Source organism: Protopterus annectens, chromosome 2.part0, assembly GCF_019279795.1.
Source record: "Protopterus annectens isolate FY-2018-M chromosome 2.part0, PAN1.0, whole genome shotgun sequence".
Classification (NCBI taxonomy): Eukaryota; Metazoa; Chordata; order Ceratodontiformes; family Protopteridae; genus Protopterus; species Protopterus annectens.
In genome coordinates, this window is record NC_056728.1 from 825,679,775 (window position 1) to 825,705,124 (window position 25,350).

The window sequence follows — 25,350 nt, forward strand, 5'->3', positions numbered from 1 at the left end:
CCTTCCACCAAACACTAATACATGTGAGAGATGCAATTTTACAGCCAAACTGGAGGCTAAGCTCTCTCAACCCAAGACTGGACCAGGCAGTCAAGAGGAGAAGGGAATTACTTGCATCACACCACCAGTCTCACATAGACCTATGAAACCAGCACTGGCAAAAAACACATATAAATGCACAAAAACATACTAGGAGGCTCTAAATAAAAATCTGCAAAAGCAACAGAGACCTCCAAAGTAGACATCCAAGCAACCTCCACTCCCCAACACAAACCATGAAACACATACTTCACAAAACCAGTGTGCCATGCAATCACAGCCCTTAAGGCAAAATAACATACCCAACACATTAGTAATAGGTGAATCTATAGTCAGGCACACTGACGTCCCACTCACTAGACTGAACAAGGAGAAGGTTACTGTTAGCTGCCTGTCAGGTGTCAGGATCTGCCACATAACACAAGCACTCAGGTCACTCCAGAACAAGTACAAATATGACTCTGTCATTGTCCATGTTGGTGTGAATGACCTAAGCTGTACCTCCCTGGACTACATGAAAAGAGACATGGAGGAGCTCTCTGATCACGTAGCCCAGGCCGGTATGACCCTGACCATGAGTAGCATCCTGCCCTCACCAAGAATGATACCACGGTATAGAGAAAAAAATGATCAATTTCAACAACTGGCTAAGCTTCTGGTATCATTCAAAGGGGATCCAGTGTCTGTCAGCCTGGGATGACATGCTCGACAAGCCACGTTGCTTCGCTAGAGACGGCTTGCACTTGTCACCCTTAGGCTTTTAAATACTGGCCAAGGCTCTTGCCACCCCCATAGTGCCTTTTTTAGGCAAGGCTCAAAAGACAAACCCACCACCGTAAAAAGCACAAGTTACAAAAAACTGAGGGCAATGCTACTCAATGCCAGAAGTCTAAACCTCAAAATGCACGCACACGAGGCACTCCTCAGTATGGATAAAATCGATATATGTGCAGTAACAGAAACCTGGTTTAAGGCTCCAGAGAGCATCCCAGCACTACCAGGCTACAACTCATACCATACATTTTGGCCACAAAACCCAGACCGAAATACAAAAGGCGGGGGAGTATCCATATTCATCAAGGATACCCACACCACCAGGTTAGTGGCACAGCATGATGCTTCAGGGATCATTCACGTGCCACTAACAATGGGCAAAACTGCTATTCAAATTATAGCTATCTACAGATCACCCACCATGTCCTAGAACCCCCACTCCGCATTCCTGGAAACATAAAGGTCCTACCAAGCACCCTGATATTGGATGATTTTAATTACCCAAACATTAACTGGGAGAACCACTCAAGTACAAACTCCCTTGCCCAACATTTCCTAGAATTTATAAAGTCATCTTTTATGCTTTGTATCCCTTCATCTTCTCTGAAGTCTGCATTCAAGTGTATGGATTCCTATCCTGTGACTGTCTTGGTGAGTTAAACTATCTGTATACATTTGTTCTTTTCTGCTAATGGACTGATAATGTGTAGAAAGTCAGTTCACAGCTAGTTACTATGCATGCAGCCAGGAGACCATTAAGGACACTAGCCCATATTCCCAACTGGTCAAAAGCACTGTCTGGTTAAGGGCTTTACTGAAAGTTACAAACCAGGCAAATGAAAGCTGATGGAATCAAATCCCGTACGACATGAAGTAGCTCCTACGCAACTCGTGGCCTTAATCCCCTGCATTAACTGCCAGAGTCAATGTTATTCACTGTGTCACTCAGCTCCTCATAATACCATAACAGTATATTATTGTGCCCATCAAATGAGCATCAAAGGTGAGTATGGTATCAGTTAATATATCGAAATCCTTAACAGTTGTCCTATCATGCTTAGAGTCTGGATAAAACTATTATCTAGACTTCCCTTCCTGACTTTCAGAACTACATATCAACAGACTTGATCTATTCAGCCTACACTTCTATGAAAAACTGATGAAAGGAATGCTTTATTTATATAATGGACAAAGCATTACATGCAAAGGGTGGAAACACAATTCTCTGATGATAACTTTTGAAAATGCTAAAATCAGCACTGAAAAATAATACAGAAATAGTACTCCAAATATTCACTGTTTGTGATTTTGAGAGACAGTAGAACGTTGGGAATATTTCTGGACTGATGTACTTTTTAAGGAAAGACAGAATGTTATACATACAAAATACATTACAACATATTAGTGGGAACGTCCTGGATAAATAAGTGAAGAACAGAAAAAAAATAGTGGGTAATCTAAAAACAGAAAATGTGTGTGTGCACATATGTACTTATTTATTTGCATCTGTTAGCAAGTTACATCAAGCTGTAATATAATAACTGTATCAGCAATACAACAAACAATAATATCTTGCAACAGTATAATGATACTGCAAGAAATAATGTAACGATTAGAACATTCAGTAAAGAGAGAGAGCACAGAAGGAAGCTGGTTAAAGAAGACAACCATAAGCACAGTGTAGTGATCAGTCAGAAAAGTAAAGTATGACTTAACCCCTGCCTCTAGAACAGGTACACTTGTATCACTCATTTTGTTTTTAAGGTATGCAAGTAAATTTTCTGTGAAATAGTGGGAGTGTTTCAATGTTTGTTAACTTAGATAGCAACCTAGAGGCAATCTGCCCAAGACTCGAACAGATGTATTAAAGTCAACAAGATGAAATTATGGAAAATGGTAGCATAATTATTTCTACAATATACTGCAAATTAATTTAAGTAAATCACCAAATAATACAGAGATAACTCACTCGTGAGGAATGAAACCTAGGTTTTCTGCTCCAAATGATTAAAGATACTAAAGAGTGACTTCAGTCTATGAGGGATGAGAACAGTTCAACTACAAACTCTAGAAAGAAATTAACTGACTCTAAAACTGTTCAGGACATTTCCAATGTATAAACCTCTTTGCTGGAGCATATGCATTGCAATTGCTGACTTTAATCACTACAGATGAGACTGTCAATGAATATGTAACAGCAGTGGCAAATCGAATTCCCTGCAGTGGTGTGGCTGTTGCTATAACTAGAAAGCTATAAATGAAATTCTTAACAGACAAACTAGATCATCCTGCTGCTTACAATAGCAAAGAGATTAATTTCAGAACATTGGAGCCATTTCAACAAATTTCCATACACAAAAAGTGGAACTGCATAAATTAATATTTGAAAGATGATGGCAGGACTAGCCACCCGTTGTTGTGAACCTTGGCTCTAGATGATTTGAAATGACAACCTAACTGATGTGCAAAAACAGGAAAACAGGTCTGTGGATCAATGGCATAATTACTTCAAGAAGTATTCAGGTGACATTAGGAAATGTTGCAGTTTCATTTACTTTCAGGTATATTGTACGTTTATGGTTATTTATATTAGTAAAAAGAAAAAGGAAGAACCACCAGAAGAATGGGAGAAACTAACCACCGCCTCAGGACATCACAACAATGGTCTAACACAGAAAGAATGTTCATGGTCATGTGGTAGCGGTGAAATGACTTAACACCTCACAGTGCATTGCAACACATGCATCATCAGATATGTAAATTAAATACTCCGGAAAGAGCATGGCAGCAATTAAGTGCATTAGGTACAACAGAGTCTGAAGCCTAGACCTTGCTCTGCACATTCACTAGTCAATGACGACCCTCCTCCCATCCCTCCCCAAAGGCATGAATAACAGATACTGGAGAATATCCAGCTCTGTGTTAATAAAGACAATCTTTTGAGAGGATGATAGGCATGACTTCTTCTAATTTATGGTTATCTTCCCAGGGAGTGCAACCATGAAATATTCCATAGCAGGGATGCTTCCAGGAAGTTCCTTGGGTAAGGTATGAGAAACCAATCACCCAGGTAATGGAACACATGCAGATCTTCTCCTGCAAGTTTTCAACCACCATGGCGAAACTACAGTAGAGTCTGTGCATGAAAGAAAGACTAAGTGAAAACAGTCTGACTTGAAGGTGATAACCATTCAAAGGGAACAAATGGAATCTCCTGTGTAAACTCCAAACAGTGATGTAACAAAAAATGTCAGTCATGTTTAGTAACACCATCAAGGCACTCTACAAGAACAATGGGATAAGACACTGTAGGATGACCATCCAAAAACTGTAACATTGGAGTAGAAGATGGATAAGAAGAAAGGATCTGGGGTGCACCCTAAAGACTCTCTGGAATGGATATCTTCCATTTCTTCTTTCAGAGGTCCATGATCAAATATTTTCAGGCCTACCTCCAAAAACTTTCCTCAGATGAGGGGGGGGGTCTAAAATGGTCTGTCTGAGAATTTAGCTTAAGGACAGCCTCATTGAAGCCATCTGACACAGGCAGTTGTAGGGTTGCCACCCTACCCATAATATCACCACAATCAAAGTTACAGTTGGCCATGCAAAAGTCCTTTGTAGAAGCCATGGTAAATGGTCTCCTCCAGCTCTTCTTTGATTTCAGAAACGGGAAGGGATTTCAGCTTCTCCTGTGCCTGAAATACTGTGTACAACTGAAATCCAGAAAAGTGAAACAGTAGTTTGTGCAATTAAAGCCCAGTGGGGCATTGGAGAATACCCTCTTGCCAATCCTGTCCACGGACACATTTTATGAGGTGTAAGGTGGAATGGTGTCATGATCTCAGAGATCTTTGTTGGTCAAAAGAGCTTATAAAGGAGTCTTCTCAATGATGCTTCAACAGGATTTCACTCCACTCCACTTGAGGGCATCTACCTTCTTGTGAGCAGAATCCAGAAGCTTGCAGACATTAAAAATAGTTTCTTTTAGGACAAGTACCATGAGTGAGATGACCCAAGGCTCAATAAGACATTTCTGGGAAAGGAAAAGGGTTCACAAGAAAGGCTATGATGGACTTCATCAGACTAGAAGTCCATCAGAAAGAAGGGTCATTGGGAGATGTATAAGAAGAGAAGGGCTCACTGTCCTCATCTCTAACAGAGCTGAGGGCTTTTGGATTTTTAAGTACCCTTAGAATAAAGAAGAAGCACCATATATTCCTAAAATTGTAGGCCCATGCTTGCTAGATACATTTTGTAGTAAAGTGCATAATAAATAAGTGTCAGGGGACAGAAGACAGGACTCCTGCACTCAGGAAAACTCACCAGAGGTGGTGCTGGGGCTGTAAACTTCATCTGGAAGGACAAATACCATCAGACGTGAGACAACTGGCAAACCTTCAGTGTTTGGCCTATCCTGTGAACCCTGCTGGCACAAGAAGTCTAGGTAGGCCCAGTAAGTTCTACTGGACTTAGAGGAAACCCTGACTGATTATTTCTTATCCCCAAATGTGAAATGCCAAGCCCATGTTAGGATTCTTAAGGGGCTGTTCCACTAACACAGACCAGACCTGAGCATGTTCTTGTCATTTGCCTATGGGAAGTCAATGAAAATATTCATGGATACACCTTCCGAGATGGCTGCTGAAGTGCAGCTTAGCAATCAAAGTTAAAGAGGAGCTGCCAGAATGTGAGGTCAGGAAGACTGCTTTGAGTATGTTTACTTGTAAGGTGGTGTGACCGATGTCTATCCACTGATTCAGTCACTTTTTACTGTAGCAACAGTCTGAGATTATGAAAAGAGCCCTTCAGCTTATCCCTACACTATGTACCTTCAAACACTGTCATCTTAAGGGAGATGAGGTAGGCCTACAACTTTTCTCTTTCCATTCACTGGGCAGAAGAACTGAATTGCTGTCAGTGATGGCAGAAATTAGAATCACATGATTGTCTAGATGCAGTCAAAAGCCAAGCAGTACAGAACAAAGTGAAGATAGCTAAGGCAAACTAAGGGTTAAGTAACAATGGACATAAAGTCTTATGACCTGGAATAAGTCAAGCCATGGGCAGTGATGTATCCACTGGCACATATAAGCAGTGACTTCACTGCTGGAGCTTACTGTTATTCTAGGAAAAATAAACTGCCAAAACAGCTCAAAGGATTGCTCATCTTCAGCTATTCAGTATACTTCTTAACCTAGGAAGTTAAGCACAAAGAGATATGATTTCTTAGCTTCCTTTGGTCATGTTGCACATACATATTACACAAAAAAGTAAGGCTGTGTGGATTTCAAATGCATGGGAGCTCAAAGGCAGTCAGTCATTAAAAGCATCCATATCACAAATCAGTTTAAGATACACAGCACATCATTAACGTGAATGCATTACCAAAATAAACTTCTCACATGATAACGCTATATAACTAAGCTGAACATGTTTAGCAACTTCATCACTTGCTGTGTCAAAGGAAAATAAAGAAGCTAAATTCTCCGTATTAATTCCCCTTCAGCAGTACTGTATAATAATCCAGTTCATAACAATGAAACTAAATGCTGTTGCTATTATACTGTACAAGTAGCACTGAGAAAAAAACTCAAGAGTCTGAGTGACTGTCTTTACTGGTTAGTCTGTCTGCATGCCCACCAATGTGCATGTGTATCCTGCTCCTGCGATTGTTGCTTCTTGGGGACTCCTGGCGACTGACAGCACCTCATTCCTAAGTCCATAAATGTGAATTTCACGTTTAAAATGTTTTATAAGGTCAGCAGAATGGCACTGTAGTTAATGTTGCTACCTCACAGTGCTTGCTTCTCCAGTTTATTTCTGAGCTAGTTGCCTTACATCCCAAACACAGTTTTAGGTAATGAATCACTCTTCAACAAACCTCCTGCGGGGTGCATGTGGTGTGTGCGCGTGCGTGTGTGTGTGTGTGTGCATGTGTGCGTGTGTGTGTGTGTGTGTGTGTGTGTGTGTGTGTGTGTGTGTGTGTGTGTGTGCGCGAGTGCGTGTGTGTGTGTTGATATCCCACCCTGCCTTGTACCAGTTGAGTGGTGGGATAAACATCAGTTCCCCTTTGACCAAGAAACAGATTAAACAAAAACTGATAAAAGACTAAATGAATGATTTTATAAGGTGCTTTAAGTACATACAGATTAATACATTAGAAATCATGGAAAGCCATGAAATAATGCAGACTCGAGGGTGCGTATTCTTAAAGATTTTTGGTGATTCTGATTTGTTCAGCCCATTGATATTTATTGTACACCATGCTTTCCATTACTTTTATACTTCTATACATTTCTTATCAATATTTAAATTAATTTGAGATATCCTTTGAAAAAAATGTGCAGTACTAAAACTGACAAAATTAACACAACACTGAAGAAGCAACACATGCAATTACCTTTGTCCATATTTGTTGGAGAGACAACATTAGCATCACCAAACTGAAAAACAGGAAAAGTATTTTAAAACTGTGTTCTCAAAATGTATCCTACTTTGAAATAAACAGCAAATGCACCATAAATGAAAGCAGCTGACACTGCGCTGTACATACAGCAACACGATTTGCATAACTTTCTGTACTGATATCTATCTTATTTTTGTTTTACAGGTCTACTTTTCTAGGCTGCCATGTGCTAGCCTATGCACTGCTTACTCTTGTCACAACAACAGATTACTTTTCCAAAAGTCTGTTTCACGATATGACACTTCACATGAGGAATGAAACTATCATGTGTTACTGTCTTTATCTTATGACTTGGGAAACAGCTATGGAGACTAAAATTACAGGACAGATGTGGAAATGCATTTGTAACCCATGAATAATAAGAAAGGCAGATTATATAAATCCTTAAGGGTGATTCCAAAGTAAATAACTGCAGGACAGCAGTACTAGTTCTGTGCCTTCTCGAAATGTGAAAAGGATTAAACTAGAGACAGCAGGCATAGCTCACTGGTGAAAGAGTGAAGTGTATCTCCAGGTCCCAGTGTGTTGGAATTACATATGGTGCTGCTGTCTTGCACTACAGGGATAATCTTTCTTTTTTTCTTTTGAGACTTCAAGTTTGGGGAACTGTCATTCATCACTTGTTCTTTAGACAGCATTTTACACATTCATCCAAGTACATAATAATGAGGAAACTAACACATGAAAGTAAACAGATCAGGCTTGTGTGTGTATGCATCTCATTTACAGATTGTACAAAGCAAAGCAAGGACAAACATACAAACCATACCAAAACTATTGCAAGAACAAAAATAACTTTTGTACATACAATTATTTAAATTGTAGACTGCAGAACTGAATCAGTGTTCTGTATGTGCAGTCCATCTTTACCATTGTGTCTTACCTCACCCATAACTGCAATTGGAGTTTCTCCTGTTGCTTGGGCAACCCGGTGCTCCACTAAGTAAAACATGTACTCATCATACAGGAGCCGAATCAGATGAAATGAACCAAAACTGGCAGCACTTCGCAAGGTTAAGTCTCGAATAACCATTGAGCTATTCAAAAAACAAAAAAAAAAAAAAAAAAAAAAGTTTTATGAAACAAAAATGGTCGTGCTACAAATAAAAAAATTTATAGTAAAAAAAATTAAAAGGCATGTGTTAGTCTTATTAGTCTTACAGGGTTTTAAGGTACAGCCAGTCAGAAAAATGTTATATTAAAGCAATAATCCACAACTGTGCATGGGTATATCAGGATTTACCCACAACTGGTGTGGTTTGAGCATGACAGCAAAGGCTGAGTGATTAAACAAAGCCATCTGTGGGTAAATCCTGATATACCCACACACAGGAGTGAATTACTGCTTTTATGCAATAACATTATCTAAGAAAGAAATTACTTACCTTTCTTAAATAATGTGATTGTGCAAGGGGACTTTTTTTCTGCATTGTCTGTGCTGTTCTGATGTACTGCGCATGTGTATGGGACTTGTGTTTCCATGCTTGCCCAGTACACCAGTGCGCGAGAAGCACTCCTGTTTGTGTATTGTTTTTTTTTTTTTAACTGTTAAAAAACAGACATTTACAGGGACAGCACAGAAATATGAGGAAAATCAGGTATGTTTCTGTTTTAGTTTTGCAGAACATACCCGATTTTTTCAGCTTTTGGTACATCCCGCAGTATATGCCAATAGAAAAGTCTGGTCGCTCAGTGGTACTAAGCTCAATTTATAATGGGAACGCTGGTTTGGCTGTCATTATTATATAATACTTCACACAAAATAATAATGATGTAGACAGCAGATTATTCCGATTCCATGCTGATTAGTTACTACACTGATACTGTTAAACTAAAATAGTGGAGTTACGTGAGATAATATAACAGTAAACTTCTAGACAACAGGATCACTGCTGTAGGGTTACAGTAATGAACAGAATGTTACAAGGACATTAGTTCCTGGCCTGATCCTTTTAGTGGTATGAAATCCACACAGACAAGAACAGAAGCAGTGTGGAGCTGTGGAGATATGATCACTTGAAGAAAAAATGTTAGGCTGCAAAAGAGAGTACACATTAGTCCTCAATCCATATAATCCCCCATACACAGCAGGTAACAAAGGGAAACTGCCAAATACTGCATCTTGCTGGGAGGGATATATAGACAAACAGATTTCATACATAAGAGCAAACAAGTCAGTTAATAACTAAGTCACGGAAACCAATTACTGATAAATACTAGAGACTACTCCTAAGAAACGGATACCAGGGAGTTTGGACTGTCTGAGTATCAGAAAAAACACATTCATGAAGTCCGACATTCATTAAAACCTGTACTTATTCTCATATTTACTACATATAATACTGTCAGTTTGCATTATTTAGTGTTCTCTCCCTACAGTATATTTTAATTTTGTATAAACAGCTGCATTAGAAAATTAGAATAATGAAAATCATAGTAATGACTGGAAATTACAGTTAATCATGAGGACAATTACAGGATTTCATCTTGTGAAAATGAAATTTCATTTTTTTTTTTTTTTACAGAGTCCCCTTGATCAATACTAGAAGATTTATGGAGGCACTCTAATAATTTTGGAAATAACCTGTTAAAGAATTCTACCAACATATTTTGTAACAATAGTACAGAAGTTAACCATAAACGATAACACTAGCACAGTCTCAGAATAGGAAGTACTGCATTTTCTCCTGTAGCAATGACCACCATTACTCTATACATTCACTATTATGGTATCTCACACAGACATACTGTGTTCACCGTAAGATACTCTGACCCAGGACTACAATATACTGCAAAGGAAATTAAACACACAGTGCACTCAGCTCCCATTTAATAGGTGGAAGGTCTAAGGTGGGGGCCCTGTCAAAACACAGTGGCAAATCAAGCTCTGCATGACAATGGATATCCTGTATGCAATATTTAGTGAATGAATGCCTGGAAGTCCAGGTTACTCGTCAAAGATAATCTAATCAAATATTTCCTTTAAACACTCCAGCTGCAGCTGCTAATCTGGTACTACAAATTCTAATCACCCCTGTAGGAGGTTTGTTGCTTTTATTAAAGCATAAGACACTATAAATAGCCACCTGTTAGGAAGGAAGTCAGTTTAATTAAAGAGCTTGTGTCTACTTCAGGAATTAGAAGTGAGACTACCTTATTTTGTTCCTTAAATATAATAATAAAGTTGTTTCTAAACATTGAAAGTGTATGGAAGTTATTCTGCAGTATTATCTTACATGAGGAAAAAAGCATGAAACCTAAAGGACTTGGATAAATGACACAATGGAAATCATCTATGGAATAAAGAATGCTATGTCCCTAATGAAACCCCATACTCATTAAAAACTGTACCTTTGTTGAGGTTAGCCTCACCAAAAAGTGCCTACCAAGACAAATGCTTCAAATTTGTAAATTTGTTCAGAGGAGACAGCAGTGTCGCATTTTCAAGTCAAACTAAGGCTCCAAGCTGGAGATGGGTGACACTTGAGATAACTTATGTCAAGAAGCTTCTTTAGGAATTGCTTAACAGAAATATGTTATGCCATCACAAGAAGTAAGAGCATACAAGCTGAAATAGTTGAGATATGAAATTTAAACTAAACTTAATGAAGCAAAGGACAGATCAGCACAGACAAATCAAATGGTACGAAGAAATGAACTAATGCAAAATGTCCTATAGTGTGAGTACTTCAAAAAGAAAATCTCTTCCATATAAACAGGTAAGACTTCATTATAATAAGTCAGTTAATATCTATAAAAACTATAATACCTCCAGGGAAAAGAGATGATTGTTGGGAATAAGCCTTGGATTGGAGCACATGATAAAACACTTTGTCCTCTTTTGTGAGCAGAATACTGTGGCTTGGTAGTTATGTGATGGGAGAGTGATATATGTGTCAGAAGCATAAGCAACAGCGGTTTTCTTATGTTCCACTATTACACTTTTTAACAGGTTACAGTTGTCATTTTCAGACACTGCCAAGTGTAACCCAGAAGCGGCAGAAAACACACAAAAAATGTTTCCACAGTCACACAATAACGGAAGAAGTGAAAACAACTCACTGATGTGCACACCAGTATTTTATGACACAAGTGTAGTGCATTTCAATGAACCACACTCAAACACATGATGACAAGACAATCATACAAACTGCACTCATCAGACAGTATGATTTATTTATTTATTTATTTTTGTTGACCGGGAGTGTCTGACTGGACATAGGTCCATTTTCAGCGGATGCCCGGGGAGAAAAGCTCCACAGTTAAAATAAACAGACAGTAGTTACATTGGATTACATAGCGATTAACAATTTACATAGCAATTACTTACAACATATTTACAGATGAAGAACATAGTACATCAGTAGACAACTAGAATCTTTATCTGTGAAGTACATAACAGACATTAATAAATGTTACAATAAGAAGTTCCTGCTGTATAATAAGTACTAGGCTTATGAGCATCTGAGCTTGCTATAATCAAGGTAGTTAGTGGAGTGGAAAGAAAAGTAGTGGTTGGATGGGGTGGGTGATATTAGAGTGGGAGTTGCAAGGGCATAGCCAGCATGTTTTAGGTGCGCTTTTAGTAAAGTTTTGAAGTGGGTGCATGATGGTATGGAGGTAATTGTGGGTGGGAGGGAGTTCCATAATTTGGCTATGGTGCAAGAGAATAGTGCTTCACCAGCAGAGTTATTGGCTTTAGTGATCTGCAAGTGATTTTTGTTGCAGGATCTTAGTGGTCTAGTGGTGCGATAGGGTTGGAGTAGATTCTAGAGGGATGGGACATTTAGTGGATGGTTTACTAGTTTGTGGGCGAGTGAGAGTTGATACCATTGAAGGAGGTCAGGGAGTTCAAGCCAGCCCAGTTCAGCAAGTGAGAGACAGTGGTGACTACGGTAGGATGCCCCTGTGGAGAATTTGGCGATTTTGTTGTAGCAGGTCTCTAGCTTGTTTAAATCGCATTGCCTCAGGTTGGTATATATTGGAGAAGCATAAAGTAGGGTGGAAATAAGGTGGAAATTTGCTATTAAAATCTTTGCTGCTTTGGTGAGAAGTTGCTTATTTCTGTATAACGCTCTTAGTTTTTTGTGGACTTTTTTTATGATCATGGATATGTGAATGTCAAATTTTAGTTTATTGTCTATTTCCACTCCTAGTAATTTGGTGTGTTCAGTTGGGTATATAGTGGTGTTGTCTTTTGCTGTGATGTTAAAGTGAGAGTTGTTTTGAGTATGTTTGGTGGGTTGGAAGATGAGTAGTTTAGATTTGTTTGGGTTTTGTAATAATTGGGCAGCGGATAACCAAGTTTCAACAGAGGAAAAGGCTTCCTGTGTGACTTTTTGCAGTTTGGGTAGGGACTGGGCTGAGCAGATGATGGTTGAGTCATCTGCGTATTGTAATGTGTGTGCCATGTTTGGTGGCAGAGGCTAGATTATTGGTGAAAACAGAGAAGAGTAGGGGTCCAAGGATGGATCCTTGGGGAACCCCTATGGAGACAGGTAGTTGGGGAGATATGTCATTCTGCCATACAATGGATTGTTGGCGGTCAGACAGGTAACTCTGAAACCAGTTGGTGACTGATTGTGAGAAGGATATGTTATTGAGGACAGAGATAAGTTGTTTGTGTGGGACTATGTCAAATGCTTTAGATAGGTCTAGGAAAGTAGCAGAGGAGAGATGGCCATTGTTTTTATGCTGAAGGATAGTGTTAGTAAAGGAGAGTAAGGCAGTGGTGGTGCTATGGTTTGGTTGGAAACCATGCTGAGTATTGGAAAGGATGTTGTTAGTAAGGAGGTAGTCTGAGATCTGAGAGTGTATGCATCTCTCTAGTATTTTGGAGAGTGGAGAGAGAATAGCTATGGGGCGGTAATTGGTTAGTTCTGTGTAGGGTCCGCCTTTGTGGAAGGGAATTATATGTAATACTTTCTACAGTGTGGGAACGTAACTTTCTGACAGAGATCGGTTAATCAAGATGGTACTGGGTAGGCCAGAGCATCAGCTGAGATTTGTAGGTATTCACTTGGGAGGTTGTATTTTGCTAATTTGGTGGGCTTAAGTTTAGTTAAGAGTTTTTTTTAATGCTGGGGGTAGGTACAGGAGAAAAAGAGAAGGCAGTGGGGAGATTACTAGTTGAAGGTGTGGGTTGGAGGGGAGAGGGGTTGTGTTGTTTAGCTAGTGATAGTATGGTTTGTGTGAAGTGTGTGTTGAATGAGGTAGCAATATTTTCTGAGGAGTGAGGGATGTTAGGAGGAGGGGTACTGACTTTACCTGGGTGGAGGATGGAGTTTATGGAGGACCAGAATTGTTTGGGGCTGTGTTGGGAGGAGTCTAGGGCACACTGGCAGTATTGGAATTTGTCCTGTTTTATTAGCTTTTTGACTCTATTGCGTAGTTCTAGGAATTTCTGTCTAGTTGAGGGGGTTTTAGTTTTGCACCAGTGCTCCCAGGTTTTATCCCTGTTTTTCATTTCTGACTTAGTGGATTTCTGTAGCCATGGGGAGGGTTGTGCTTTGATTCTGGAAAGTCTTATGGGGGCATGGTAATTAAGGATGCTCAGGAAGGTAGTATTAAAAGATTCAACTGCATCATCAAGACTGAGGTACTTTAGAGTATGCCAGTTACATTCTTTGAGGGATGAGATGTATGTGAGTGGGTTAAAGTTTAGTTTTTTATGTATTTGACGGTAGGTGACAGGTTTAGCTTGGTATAGGTATTTTTTTGAGTAGGAATGTTGGGGAGTGATCACTGAGGCTATCTGATAAGCAGCCTGTTATATATGACTGGGAGCTCTTACTAACTAGTATCCAATCCAGGGTAGTGTGCTTGCAGGAGTTTTTATTTATCCTGGTTGGTGACTGGACTAGTTGGGTGAAGCCATGAAGGTTTACATGATGGGTTGGATGGCTGCCAGAACAGGATTGCCAGTCAATATTGAAATCACCTAAAAATGATAGTTTCTTGGGGGAGATGGTGGGTAGACCAGCTGAGGAGGTTTTCTAGTGGAGGGATGTTTTGGCCAGGTGGGAAGTAGCATCCAATTATGTTGATGGTTTTGTTTTGATTTATTTTGAGGTTGGTATATATTATTTCTTCACTGCCTATTTGTGGAGCTGATGATTTCAAGATCTGGATGTTTAGATGCTGTTTAAATATTATAGCTACACCGCCTCCTTTCTTGTTTAGCCGGTCTACACTTAGTATGCCATAACCTGTAGGGAGTATTTGTTCACTGGTAATGTGAGGTTTTAGCCAGATTTCTGTCAGGATGACTATATCTGGGGAGTACAAGTCTATGGTGGCATGGAGTTCATGGACTTTGTTGGATATACTTCTAATATTTAGGCTTAGTAGAAGGAAGTCACTTGGCTTTCTATTGTCTGTAATATGGGAGAAGTTGTGGTTTCTAGTCTGATTATGAGGACTGGGGTTGGAGATGGGAGGGCCAGGGTTGGGGTGGATGTCTCCACTTAGGGCTAGTTTTGATATGCATGAGGTTATTAGTTTTCTTAGTTTTTGAATGTGTTTGTTTATAAGGGAAACTTTATGATTGTGCTCTGTGGGTAATAGGTATGGTGGGAGGGTTAATATGTTAAGTTGTAGGGATGCTTTATGTTTGAGTAATATAGTTGGTAGAATATGTGGGGGTGCATAGGGAAGGTTCTTGGGTTGGTGGGAGGGGAGCTGAGTGAGGGTGAGACATGAGTGGTGGTGTGAGTAGTAGTACAGTGGTAGTGGTTGAGTGGGGGAATGATGGAGCTTTGGTAGGATGTAAGATATGCAAGGAGAGTGCATGCAGTGAGCATAGGTAAGGTATGCTTTTACATGTTAGTTGAGGAGGTGTGACAGTAGTGGGAAGATGGAGGAGGTGGTGTTGGGTTAGCGCTGTGGTTGGCTATTGGAAAGATGGGAGGGGTTTGTGAGTGTAATAAAGGTGGGACCACTGGGGGCGGTAGGGAATAGGGGGCAGGGTGGGGAGCGAAGCAGGTAGATACCCTGTTAGTTGCTCTTATGAGGGGGCTGGAAACAATCAGGTAACAGAGTTAACTGATAAATGAACATATGATAGTGACAAGGGTGGTTGTAGTTTTAAAAATGGCGCCTGTCACAGGTAATATTTATTAACTTTGGGATTGTCTTAAGGTAATAAACAGGGAAGGGGAGGGGAGAACAAGGGTGTGAGCAGGCAGTTCTTTGTACTGCTGCTAATGAGCCAAAGCATAGACAAGTTTGTGTTTAAGAAACAATCACAATTGACCAAGGACTGCTCTGAAACTTTAAGTCATTTCTTAACCATTTCTCAGGTGGAAAAACAGGATAACCTTGTATCAGTAGGCTACTGTGGTCTCAGTTTAAATTAACAAACACACAGTATTGATCAGTTATGGATACTATTTGCTAACAGAAGGGAATAAGAGAGAAAGTGGAAGATGAGTGAGTGTGTGTGTGGGGGGGGGGGGGCTGCTTACAAGCCAAAGCAGAGTGCTCTCCAGGGGAAAATGAATATTGGCTCAAACAGGTAGACACATACTCAAAGTTAACTTTAGCTGTTTGCAGACAGTTCAGACCCAGACTGTGCTTTTCTTATAAGAATGATAAAGGTGGTACCACAGTTGAATACTTAAGAGTGTTGTTAGGTCTAGAAAAGAAGAGTACAGAGAGGAGTAAGCACTTTTGAGATGGTAAAGATATATTATAAAGATTACAAAAAACAAACTGAGCAAATAGCTTCTACATGCAGGAAAATATGTCTTGAACCAACTACTAGTATATGCAGATACTGAGCCAGTTAGAAAAACATCTGTTAGAAGAAACCTCAAGACAGTTATGCAGTCACAGATAAAAATATAGCGAGCAGCACTCTGTCGAGGTTGTCTAATGTGATTCTATCCACCAGTAACAGCACAATTATATAGAAATAATTAGACACCAGTATGAGCTGTCTACACACAACACAGTTACATAAATAACATTAGTGAACAAGGTGCAGCTATGCAAACAGACCATACTATTATATAAAAACAACTTGGTGCAGGCAAAATGCTAGCATGGCATAGTAACTTCCAATAATAAAGCATAAATCATATTAGATGTCTAACACAATTCAACATAAATAGGCATTTACAGTTGTAAAACAGTTACTGGAGAGACACTGAGCTCCTCATGGGGCCAGTAGCAGAGTGGATTGCAGTTTTAAAAATGGTGCCTGCCACAGGTAATATTTACTAACTTTGGGATTGTCTTAAGGTAATAAACAGGGAAGGGGGAGGGGAGAACAAGGGTAAATGATAAAAACCATCACTGTTGCTGTGGCCACAAAGAAGCAATATTAGCCTTGATTTCTCTATTATCTTTAACAAAAGAGTCCTCTTAAGAAAATGCTTACGAGTGGCCTTGATTCCAGTGGAAGATGAAGACAATGGTTGCCCAAACACTGAGGAAAGGATGCTGATTCAGATGACAGGCAAACATAGCTATTTTTGGCAGACACCATATTTCACTGACAATAAGAAACAAGTCTGCTCCAATTTCCACAAGGATTTATCTGCTTAAAACGTCTGCCAAGATGTTTAGCTGCTTAGCTTCAAGGACAAACCATTGTGAACAGCTTGTTCCCAAATTATCATGGCCAGTACGCAGACATGTAAGAGTTACTGCTCCATTCCATAGTGTACTACAACTTTGCACTACTGTCACTGACCATCCTTAACACACTCCTGGTTTCAACATAGTCCTGAGCATCTAAAAGGCTAACTGGTATGACATCATCCACTGGAAACTGATGTGCCTTCCAGGTGGGATACAAACCACAGGCCCTTGACCCTTAGAACTCCCTGAATGTTCATGTGAAGGCTAATACTTGGCAAACAAACAAAAGACAAGTAACTCAGAGCCTTGAGAAATGCCTTGGAAGACAAGGATTTCTGTTTCAGTAAGGTGTAAAAAGAAATCCACAATTTACTGTCCAGGGGATAAGAATTTTGCAGGTTGCTGAGCTGAGAAAAGAGTGCCCACATACCTTTGCTTTAAAGAGGAAGAGAACTTTTTCCTCTTTCTATGGAAGCATGCATTCATGGTGCCCTGCTGATGTGTTATCTTACTTAGCACTGACATTACTGATGCAAATCACTGAAACACCTTTCAACAATAAGCCATCAATTTTTTTTTTGGGGAGACCCACTGCACTACCAATGTGGGGAGAAACCCCCCACCTCGCAGCTCTACAGTCCTATATTCCACTGGGGAAAAAGACAATCTCAATGATTGCTGAAAGCGTTTTCTTTTTTCAGCGACTTGGATTCATATTATTGGCACATACTTACATCACTATCAGTGAGACAACTGGCTCCTAAAACACTGTACTCCTTGATAATGTGGAAGTGCTCAAGCACTGAATTTTTAATAATATTACATGAGCAAGCAGAAGTGCAAGGTATCTAGTAAATCCACTGTGAGAAGAACAGAGACCAAATGAAAGGAGGTAAAATGGATAGGGAAATGTTTCACGGCATACCCATGACATTCGCTGTCAGTTTTGTGAGTAGGGTGAAGAAAGATACCTTACATCAGTACAGTGAACAGGAGGTCTGTAGTGTACATCTCAGCCTTTCTTGATTTACACACTAACTGAAATTTGAATGCTGTACAGGAGGCTTCCACTGTCCATCCTTTTCTAGAACCAAAAAGAGTGTTTTATTAAAAATGTTTCTTGTCTGGAAAGGGAAATGGCTGAATGGCATGCATGCCTACAGCTCTTCTATCAGTTGAAATTGCAAGTAAATCTGAACTTTTGAGGTACTTGTTGAAGCAAACTCAGTTGTGTACCACAATAAGATCACACGTCAAGCCCAGTTGTTTGAACAATCATGAAACCGTTTCTTAATGAAGATAAAATCTGCTTCCTATGTACTAAGAATGAAGAACAGCCTGAAATAGATGATAATGATGAATAACATTGGAAGGTGGGAGTGAAAGGTCTGAATACCTGAGCTTCATGGTGGAAAAGGACCAGGAATAGGAAGGGTCTTACAAAAGGTGCACCATAAAAAGCCCTTGCAGAACTTGAGAGAAACAAGAGAAGAACTCATTTCAAAATGCAAATAAGATATAGCAAACAAATGAACTTCAGGGAAATCAAAACTGAGATGTCAATTAAACATTTCATCATAGTAAATCAAGAAAACAGTGCTCAGAGGCTGAAAAAAGATCCAAGTCCTTAGTGGAGATCTTGCCTGCCTGCAGTCACTGGTAAGACTATTTCAGATATACATTTAGCAAACACTCTGAGCCAAGAGTAAGAACAAAGGGTGGACTGACAGTCACTACTTCTGACACAGAAATGCATATACCACCAGGACTTCTTGGTGATTATAATATAGAGGAAGGTGTCTTGGAGGTGCAATCTCCTTCTGACAAACATGGAAATACAGAATGCACAGTGACCATCCAAGAGGTTTACTTTTGATACAAAGGCACTTAGGCCATTAAAGCTCAGTACAGACCAGTGTTGTTTTCTTTTTGTTAGTATCAGAAAGAATCTAGAAAATATCTTAAGGCTTTCTAGGTTGTTACAGTATCCGACATGGCTATGTTTGCAAGAAAATTAATGCCTTCTTTTTTGCAGATGGAGTGGAGCATCTAACAAGGGTAACAAAGTAAGCTGGGTAGGTTCAACAAAGGGAAGTGAGTATCCTGTGGAAATGAATGTCCTGACCCACTTGTACCTGGTTATGCTCATCCAAGTGGACAGTGCATCTACTTCAACAGTGGACATGCATTTTTTAGGACTGCTGCTGTTTGACCATGGGCTGACTTTGACTATCTTCAGAACACAAAAGACCCTTTGGGTCTATGAGCCTACTGGATGTTGGGCTGGGAATTAGCTCTTCTCAGCAGTCTCCTGTTGCTCTGATTGCTGCTCTGTGGCCTACCAAACCAACATGTAACACTGGTTGCTCTACATTGTACTAATAAAAGACAGTGGACAGTATAATTTGACTTCCAGAGCAGACAACCCTGTTTTTGTCATGGTTTCAAAGTGCTACTGAATTCCTTTCCCAAACAGGAGGTGATGTGAAAATGAGAATCAAGGAGGGCCACCTTAGTGTCATCTGAAAATGAGAATCAAGGAGGGCCACCTTAGTGTCATCTGAAAATGAGAATCAAGGAGGGCCACCTTAGTGTCATCTGAAAATGAGAATCAAGGAGGGCCACCTTAGTGTCCCTTGTGAAACTAGTTAGGCAGCGCCAGGAATACAGAGTACAGCAACGCTAGACCCTGCAGCCCGTTCAACTGTGCTGATAAGAATGCTGACCACGAGACTGCGTACACAGGAGGACTCAGTTTGGGGCACACTGAAGGTGCTGGGAACATCACTTTGGCTGACATCAAAGAGTGCAACAATACAAATTCCATGAATTTTACTCATATCCTGATTTAGGAATGGGGCCCACTCCCATCATGGTATTAGAAACCCAAAAGACTTTGAGAAATTAAGCCAAAAAAACGAAAGCCTAAATCCTCGTTATACTTTCAATAACCCATCTGGCAACTCCTCCAAAGCCTGATGAATTTCACTGGTTAAATTCCTCTGGAAATGTATCACGTGTAAGGTAATTCAGCAGCTGCAAAGATAACATAGTAAGTGTGAACATGTGCATCCCAAACTTGTCAATCATGCATGACTTTTTAGTTCAATGGATAGATAACTGAACTCTGTGGTACTACAGCATTTTTCGGGCTACTGCAAATACCATACTATCTGGCTTTGAATTTCTGCCTAAATGGCAAATTTCATGAGGGGACCAGATGAGACTGTCTGCCTTCTTGACACCAGGACCACCGTGTCTGGAGTTGTCCAAGCTACCTTGCTCTTTTCTGCAGTCTTTATTGCGAAGGTATGTGGTTAGCTGGCAAGACACTATATTTTTCTGCTGTATCAGCTGAAGTCACTAACTGAATTTGGTATCTTTAGGTGGGATGGGGTGGGTGAGTTAACCCTTAATCATTGCCCAGCTGTTTCACAGGCGAGTCCAAAGGGGACTCAATGATCTTCTGTTTTTGGCATACAACTCTTATAGGTAGACTGTTAAAAAGTCCATTTTCAGCTATGACCTAGACCATCAGGCACCAAGATGTTACAAAGAAGTAGTAGCAATTTGCAAATCAAGAACCAAGTAGGACAGACAGGGATGTTAGCAAGACCATACATCAACATTTGCTTGCATTGGTTGAAGTTTTATGTTTAACAATGATTTAAGTAATAGTAAATGCCTTTCACACAACAGAAGTACAAAGATCACAAACTCAGAAAACATATATTATTCTAACGTAACATTTTAACCTATACTTCTAAAAAACTGGCAATCTTAGTGACCAGTTGGCTGGGATAGCACATTGCTTCTGAAAACAGAGGAGTTATTCTCATCCCTTACATGAGGTGATAGTAGATTCTAACAATTGAACCAAATTGTGGCATTTCTAATGTTAATCCAGTGCTGTTTAAAGATCAGAGGGGACTGTTACAGATTTTGACTGAGAATAAGTTTGATAAAGATGGGCAGTAGTTTTTGGTATATAACTTTAAAAAGTTAAATAGAAAAAGCCCAGGTTGGTAAATGCAGTGACAGGTAACCACTTGGCATTTTTATAAATACCTTTTTTAGGCAAGGTTCAAATGAGAAATTCACCACCATAACAGGAACAGGCAAGCAAAAACTGAGGGTAATGCTACTCAATGCTAGAAGTCTAAATCTCAAAATGCACTCACTTGAGGCACTCCTTAAAATGGAGAACATCGATATCTGTGCAGTGACTGAGACCTGGTTCAAGGCTCCAGAGAGCCCCCCTGCACTACCAGGCTATAACTCATACCACACTTTTCGGCCATGTAACCTGGACCGGAACACCAAAGGCGGAGGTGTGTCCATATTCATTAAGGATATCCACATCTCCAAGCTAGTTGCTTAGCATAATGCATCCGAGGTTATCCAAGTGCAACTAACTCTGGGCAAAACAGCAATCCAAACTGTAGCTTGCTACAGATCCCCCACCATGCCCCAGGATTCCTACTCCTCTGTTCTTGATGTACTGGAAAATATTAGGGTTCAACCAAACACCCTAATAATGGGCGATTTCAACTACCCCACCATTAACTGGGAAAACTACTCGTGTACCAACTCCTTCACACAATGCTTTCTGGAATTCATAAACTCCAATGCCCTGAATCACACCCCCACCAGGGGCAACAATACCCTAGACCTAGTCATTATCAACATTAGTGACCGGTGTTCCACACCTGAGGTCAACTCCTCATTGGTCCGATTCGACCATAAGCTAATCACCCTTGATATCCACATCCCGCCCCCACCCCCATTAAGGAAACCATGGTAAAAAATTTCTCCAAAGCCAACTTCCTGCTTCTTAAGACAGAAGTGGTGAACTTCATGACACCCATGCAGATGGACAATACAGTTTCGACTGCTGAATCCTACACAAATGGACTCTATAAACACTTACACGATTGCATGGATTGTGCTATCCCAAACAGAACCAAGATGCTATCCTCCAAAAAAAAGGAAGCCAATCTGGTGGTCCCCTGCCATAAATAAACTGTACAACAGAAGGAAGAAATTGTTGCAAAAGAGAGTAAAATCCCATGAGTGGAGGAGCTCCCTGGTCAGCCTCAGTAAGAAGGTGAGATCCCTTATAAGATCCTTCAAAGCTAGCTACGAAAACAAAATCGTCACTGATTCTAAGAACAACCACAAAGCATTCTATAGCTATGTCAAGAATCTCAATGGCAACACCCAGATCTGCTCTGAGTTACAGCACAACGGCACGAAAATTACAGAAACAACTGATACTGCCAACATCCTGGCAGATAGGTTCAGTGCTAACTTTACCCCCCCCCCCACTCCCTACAGGGCCCATATCTATACATGAAGAATGCAGAGTCCCTGTAATCACAACTACACAGGTATAAGCTAATCACCCTTGATATCCACATCCCGCCCCCACCCCCCATTAAGGAAACCATGGTAAAAAATTTCTCCAAAGCCAACTTCCTACTTCTTAAGACAGAAGTGGTGAACTTCATGACACCCATGCAGATGGACAATACAGTTTCGACTGCTGAATCCTACACAAATGGACTCTATAAACACTTACACGAGTGCATGGATCGTGCTATCCCAAACAGAACCAAGATGCTATCCTCCAAAAAAAGGAAGCCAATCTGGTGGTCCCCTGCCATAAATAAACTGTACAACAGAAGGAAAAAATTGTTGCAAAAGAGAGTAAAATCCCATGAGTGGAGGAGCTCCCTGGTCAGCCTCAGTAAGAAGCTGAGATCCCTTATAAGATCCTTCAAAGCTAGCTACGAAAACAAAATCGTCACTGATTCTAAGAACAACCACAAAGCATTGTATAGCTATGTCAAGACTCTCAATGGCAACACCCAGATCTGCTCTGAGTTACAGCACAACGGCACGAAAATTACAGAAACAACTGATACTGCCAACATCCTGGCAGATAGGTTCAGTGCTAACTTTACCCCCCCCCCCCTCACTCCCTACAGGGCCCATATCTATACATGAAGAATGCAGAGTCTCTGTAATCACAACTACACAGGTAAAAGCTGCACTCTCTAAAGCCAAAAACACAGCATCCATGGGACCGGACAACATCCCAGGCTGCATTTTACATGAACTTCATAACGAACTGGCTCCCCACCTAAGCACCATGTTCAATCATAGCCTCACATCAGGCTTTTTGCCCACTGAATGGTGTACAGCAACAGTTATCCCACTCCACAAAGGGGGAGCCACCACTGATCCCGGGAACTATCGCTCTATTAGCCTGACGAGCCTGGTCAGCAAGGCCATGGAATGTATCATCATGGAACTCATAAACAAAGACATTGGTAACCTCCAAACTGGATCCCACCCAGTTCGAGTTCTTGAACCTGATCGACTTCTTTGAGGCAGTCACCAAAGCCTTAGATGAGGGTAAGGTGGTTCACACAACTTATCTTGACCTCGCCAAGGCTTTCGACATCATCCCCCTTTCTGGAATTATAGCTAAACTCACTAAACTAGGTATAAATCCCTATGTCACAAGATGGGTTGCAAACTGGCTCACTGACAGAACCCACACTGTAAAAGTTGCACACTCCAAATCTGGCCTCAAACCAGTGACAAGTGGAGTACCACAGGGTTCAGTCCTAGGACCTCTCCTGTTTGGTATCTACTTCTCTCAAGTATAGGCTAACACATTAGGCCTCTGGCTAACGAAGTTCGCAGATGACTGCAAACTAGAAGCCATAGTCGTGTCCCCAAATGATGTGGAAATCCTACAGAAGGGCCTCGCTGAGGCAGATGCCTGGTGTCAGAGCCATGGCCTCAAGCTCAATGCCAAAAAGTGCATTGTCATCCACTTTGGTAAAAACTCTGTAGCCATGAACTACTACACAGACAGCAGTCTACTTAACACCGAATGTGTGATAAGAGACCTTGGGACCCACGTGGACAGTAGTCTGTCCTTTGATAGTCACATCACCACAATAGTCAGGAAATCCTTCTACGTGGCACACCGCATCAAAAAAGGTTCTCATCCAGGAAAAAAGAGGTAATTGTTCCCCTCTACTCGACAATCATTAGACCCATTATAGAGTACAACACCCTTTTTGGAATGTACCTCACAAGACATCTGCAGCAGCTGGAAAGGCCACAGAAGTACCTCACAAAGAGGATTACTGGCCTCAAACAGATGCCCTACACTGACCGTCTCAAAAAACTCCAAAAGAAATCCCAATACCTCCGAACTACATGCTCTAGGGACCTAAACCTTGTTACCACAATAAACAGGACATGCTGGAGGGACAGATTCTTGTCCCAGAGACTTCCCATACTCTGGAACAGGCTACCCATTCAAGTCAAGCAAAGTTCTTCATTAGCACACTTCAAGAAAAATGTTGATGCGTGGATGGGAAATAGGAAATACACCCTGGGGATCACTTCTGTGTCTCTGCTCGACAATGGCACAGGAAAATAACTTTCTTGGGTGGCATACGCCAGGGGAACCTTGTTGGCTATGCTTACGTAGGCCTTTGGGCCGATAGCCTAGTACCTACCTATGAACCTATGTGGTGGTGATTAAAGATGGCAGAGAGACACAGTAATTAATCTGTAGATTTTGTTGACTGTTGTCTGTAGGACACAGGTACTCTTGCTGTTTTTTGAAGAAGGAAGAACACATTATAGTTTACAGAAAAAAACAGTGATGATGATGATGATGATGATGATAATAATAATAATAATAATAATAATAATAATAATAAATACCCATTTGTTAACAAGGTAGAACCAATGGATACACAATCCCCTTTCTTGGGTGACCCGGAAGCAATGTCTGGTTAAGTGACTTGCTCAGAGTCACAAGGCAGGCAAATAAGGTTTTTTTGGAATCAAACCCTGTACTGCTAAGAGTATTTCGGAATCAAAGGTCTGCAAATCTGAGATCCTGCAACTAGGTTTTGTTTGTTTAAGTACCTTATCACAATTCAGTCTGATGCCTAAATAACATATTGGGTTCAACCACAGCCTTCACTGGTTGCTTGGAAAGGGGCTTAGAAATCAGAAGCAATGGATCCTTTTTGCAGAAATCCTGGATAGAGAGGGGTGCAGAAGGCCTGAAAAACTGTGAGCTTGTTCTGTAAATTGCATAAAAGGTCCCAACTGTTGGAGGCGGAGGAAAGAAACAGTTTCTGACATAAGAAGCATCAATGCTAGAATGTCTGGCATCAAGGTGGAACAGAAACTTAGGATCAGGAAGCTCAGCAATGCTGGTGGGTCTGCTTTAAATTACTGACTCAAATGTTACTGTGACCAGCATACTATGGACTAGCTTATATTCACCTAATATGCTGTTGTAGCAATTTTAATCAATCACAGTTGGAAAAGATACATCTAAAAATACTACCTTCGAAGTTGCACCTACTCTAATAAAAGACAAACACAGTATTTTCCTTTTGCCTTTCTCACAGTTGGTTCAGTCTTGTAAGTAGTACATT

At 40.5% G+C, this 25,350-nt stretch overlaps 1 protein-coding gene across 1 annotated transcript in view; it reads right to left on the reverse strand.

Moving 5' to 3' along the window:
* The window catches only part of RFX3 (regulatory factor X3), a 1,639,608-nt gene that overhangs the window by 13,317 nt on the left and 1,600,941 nt on the right, over window positions 1–25,350 (reverse strand). Inside the window, exons 16-17 of the mRNA XM_044061098.1 lie at window positions 8,166–8,319; window positions 7,217–7,259 (exon numbers count right to left, since the gene is read on the reverse strand). Of these exons, the coding sequence (XP_043917033.1) occupies window positions 7,217–7,259; window positions 8,166–8,319 (197 nt within the window). The remainder of the gene's footprint in view (window positions 1–7,216; window positions 7,260–8,165; window positions 8,320–25,350) is intronic.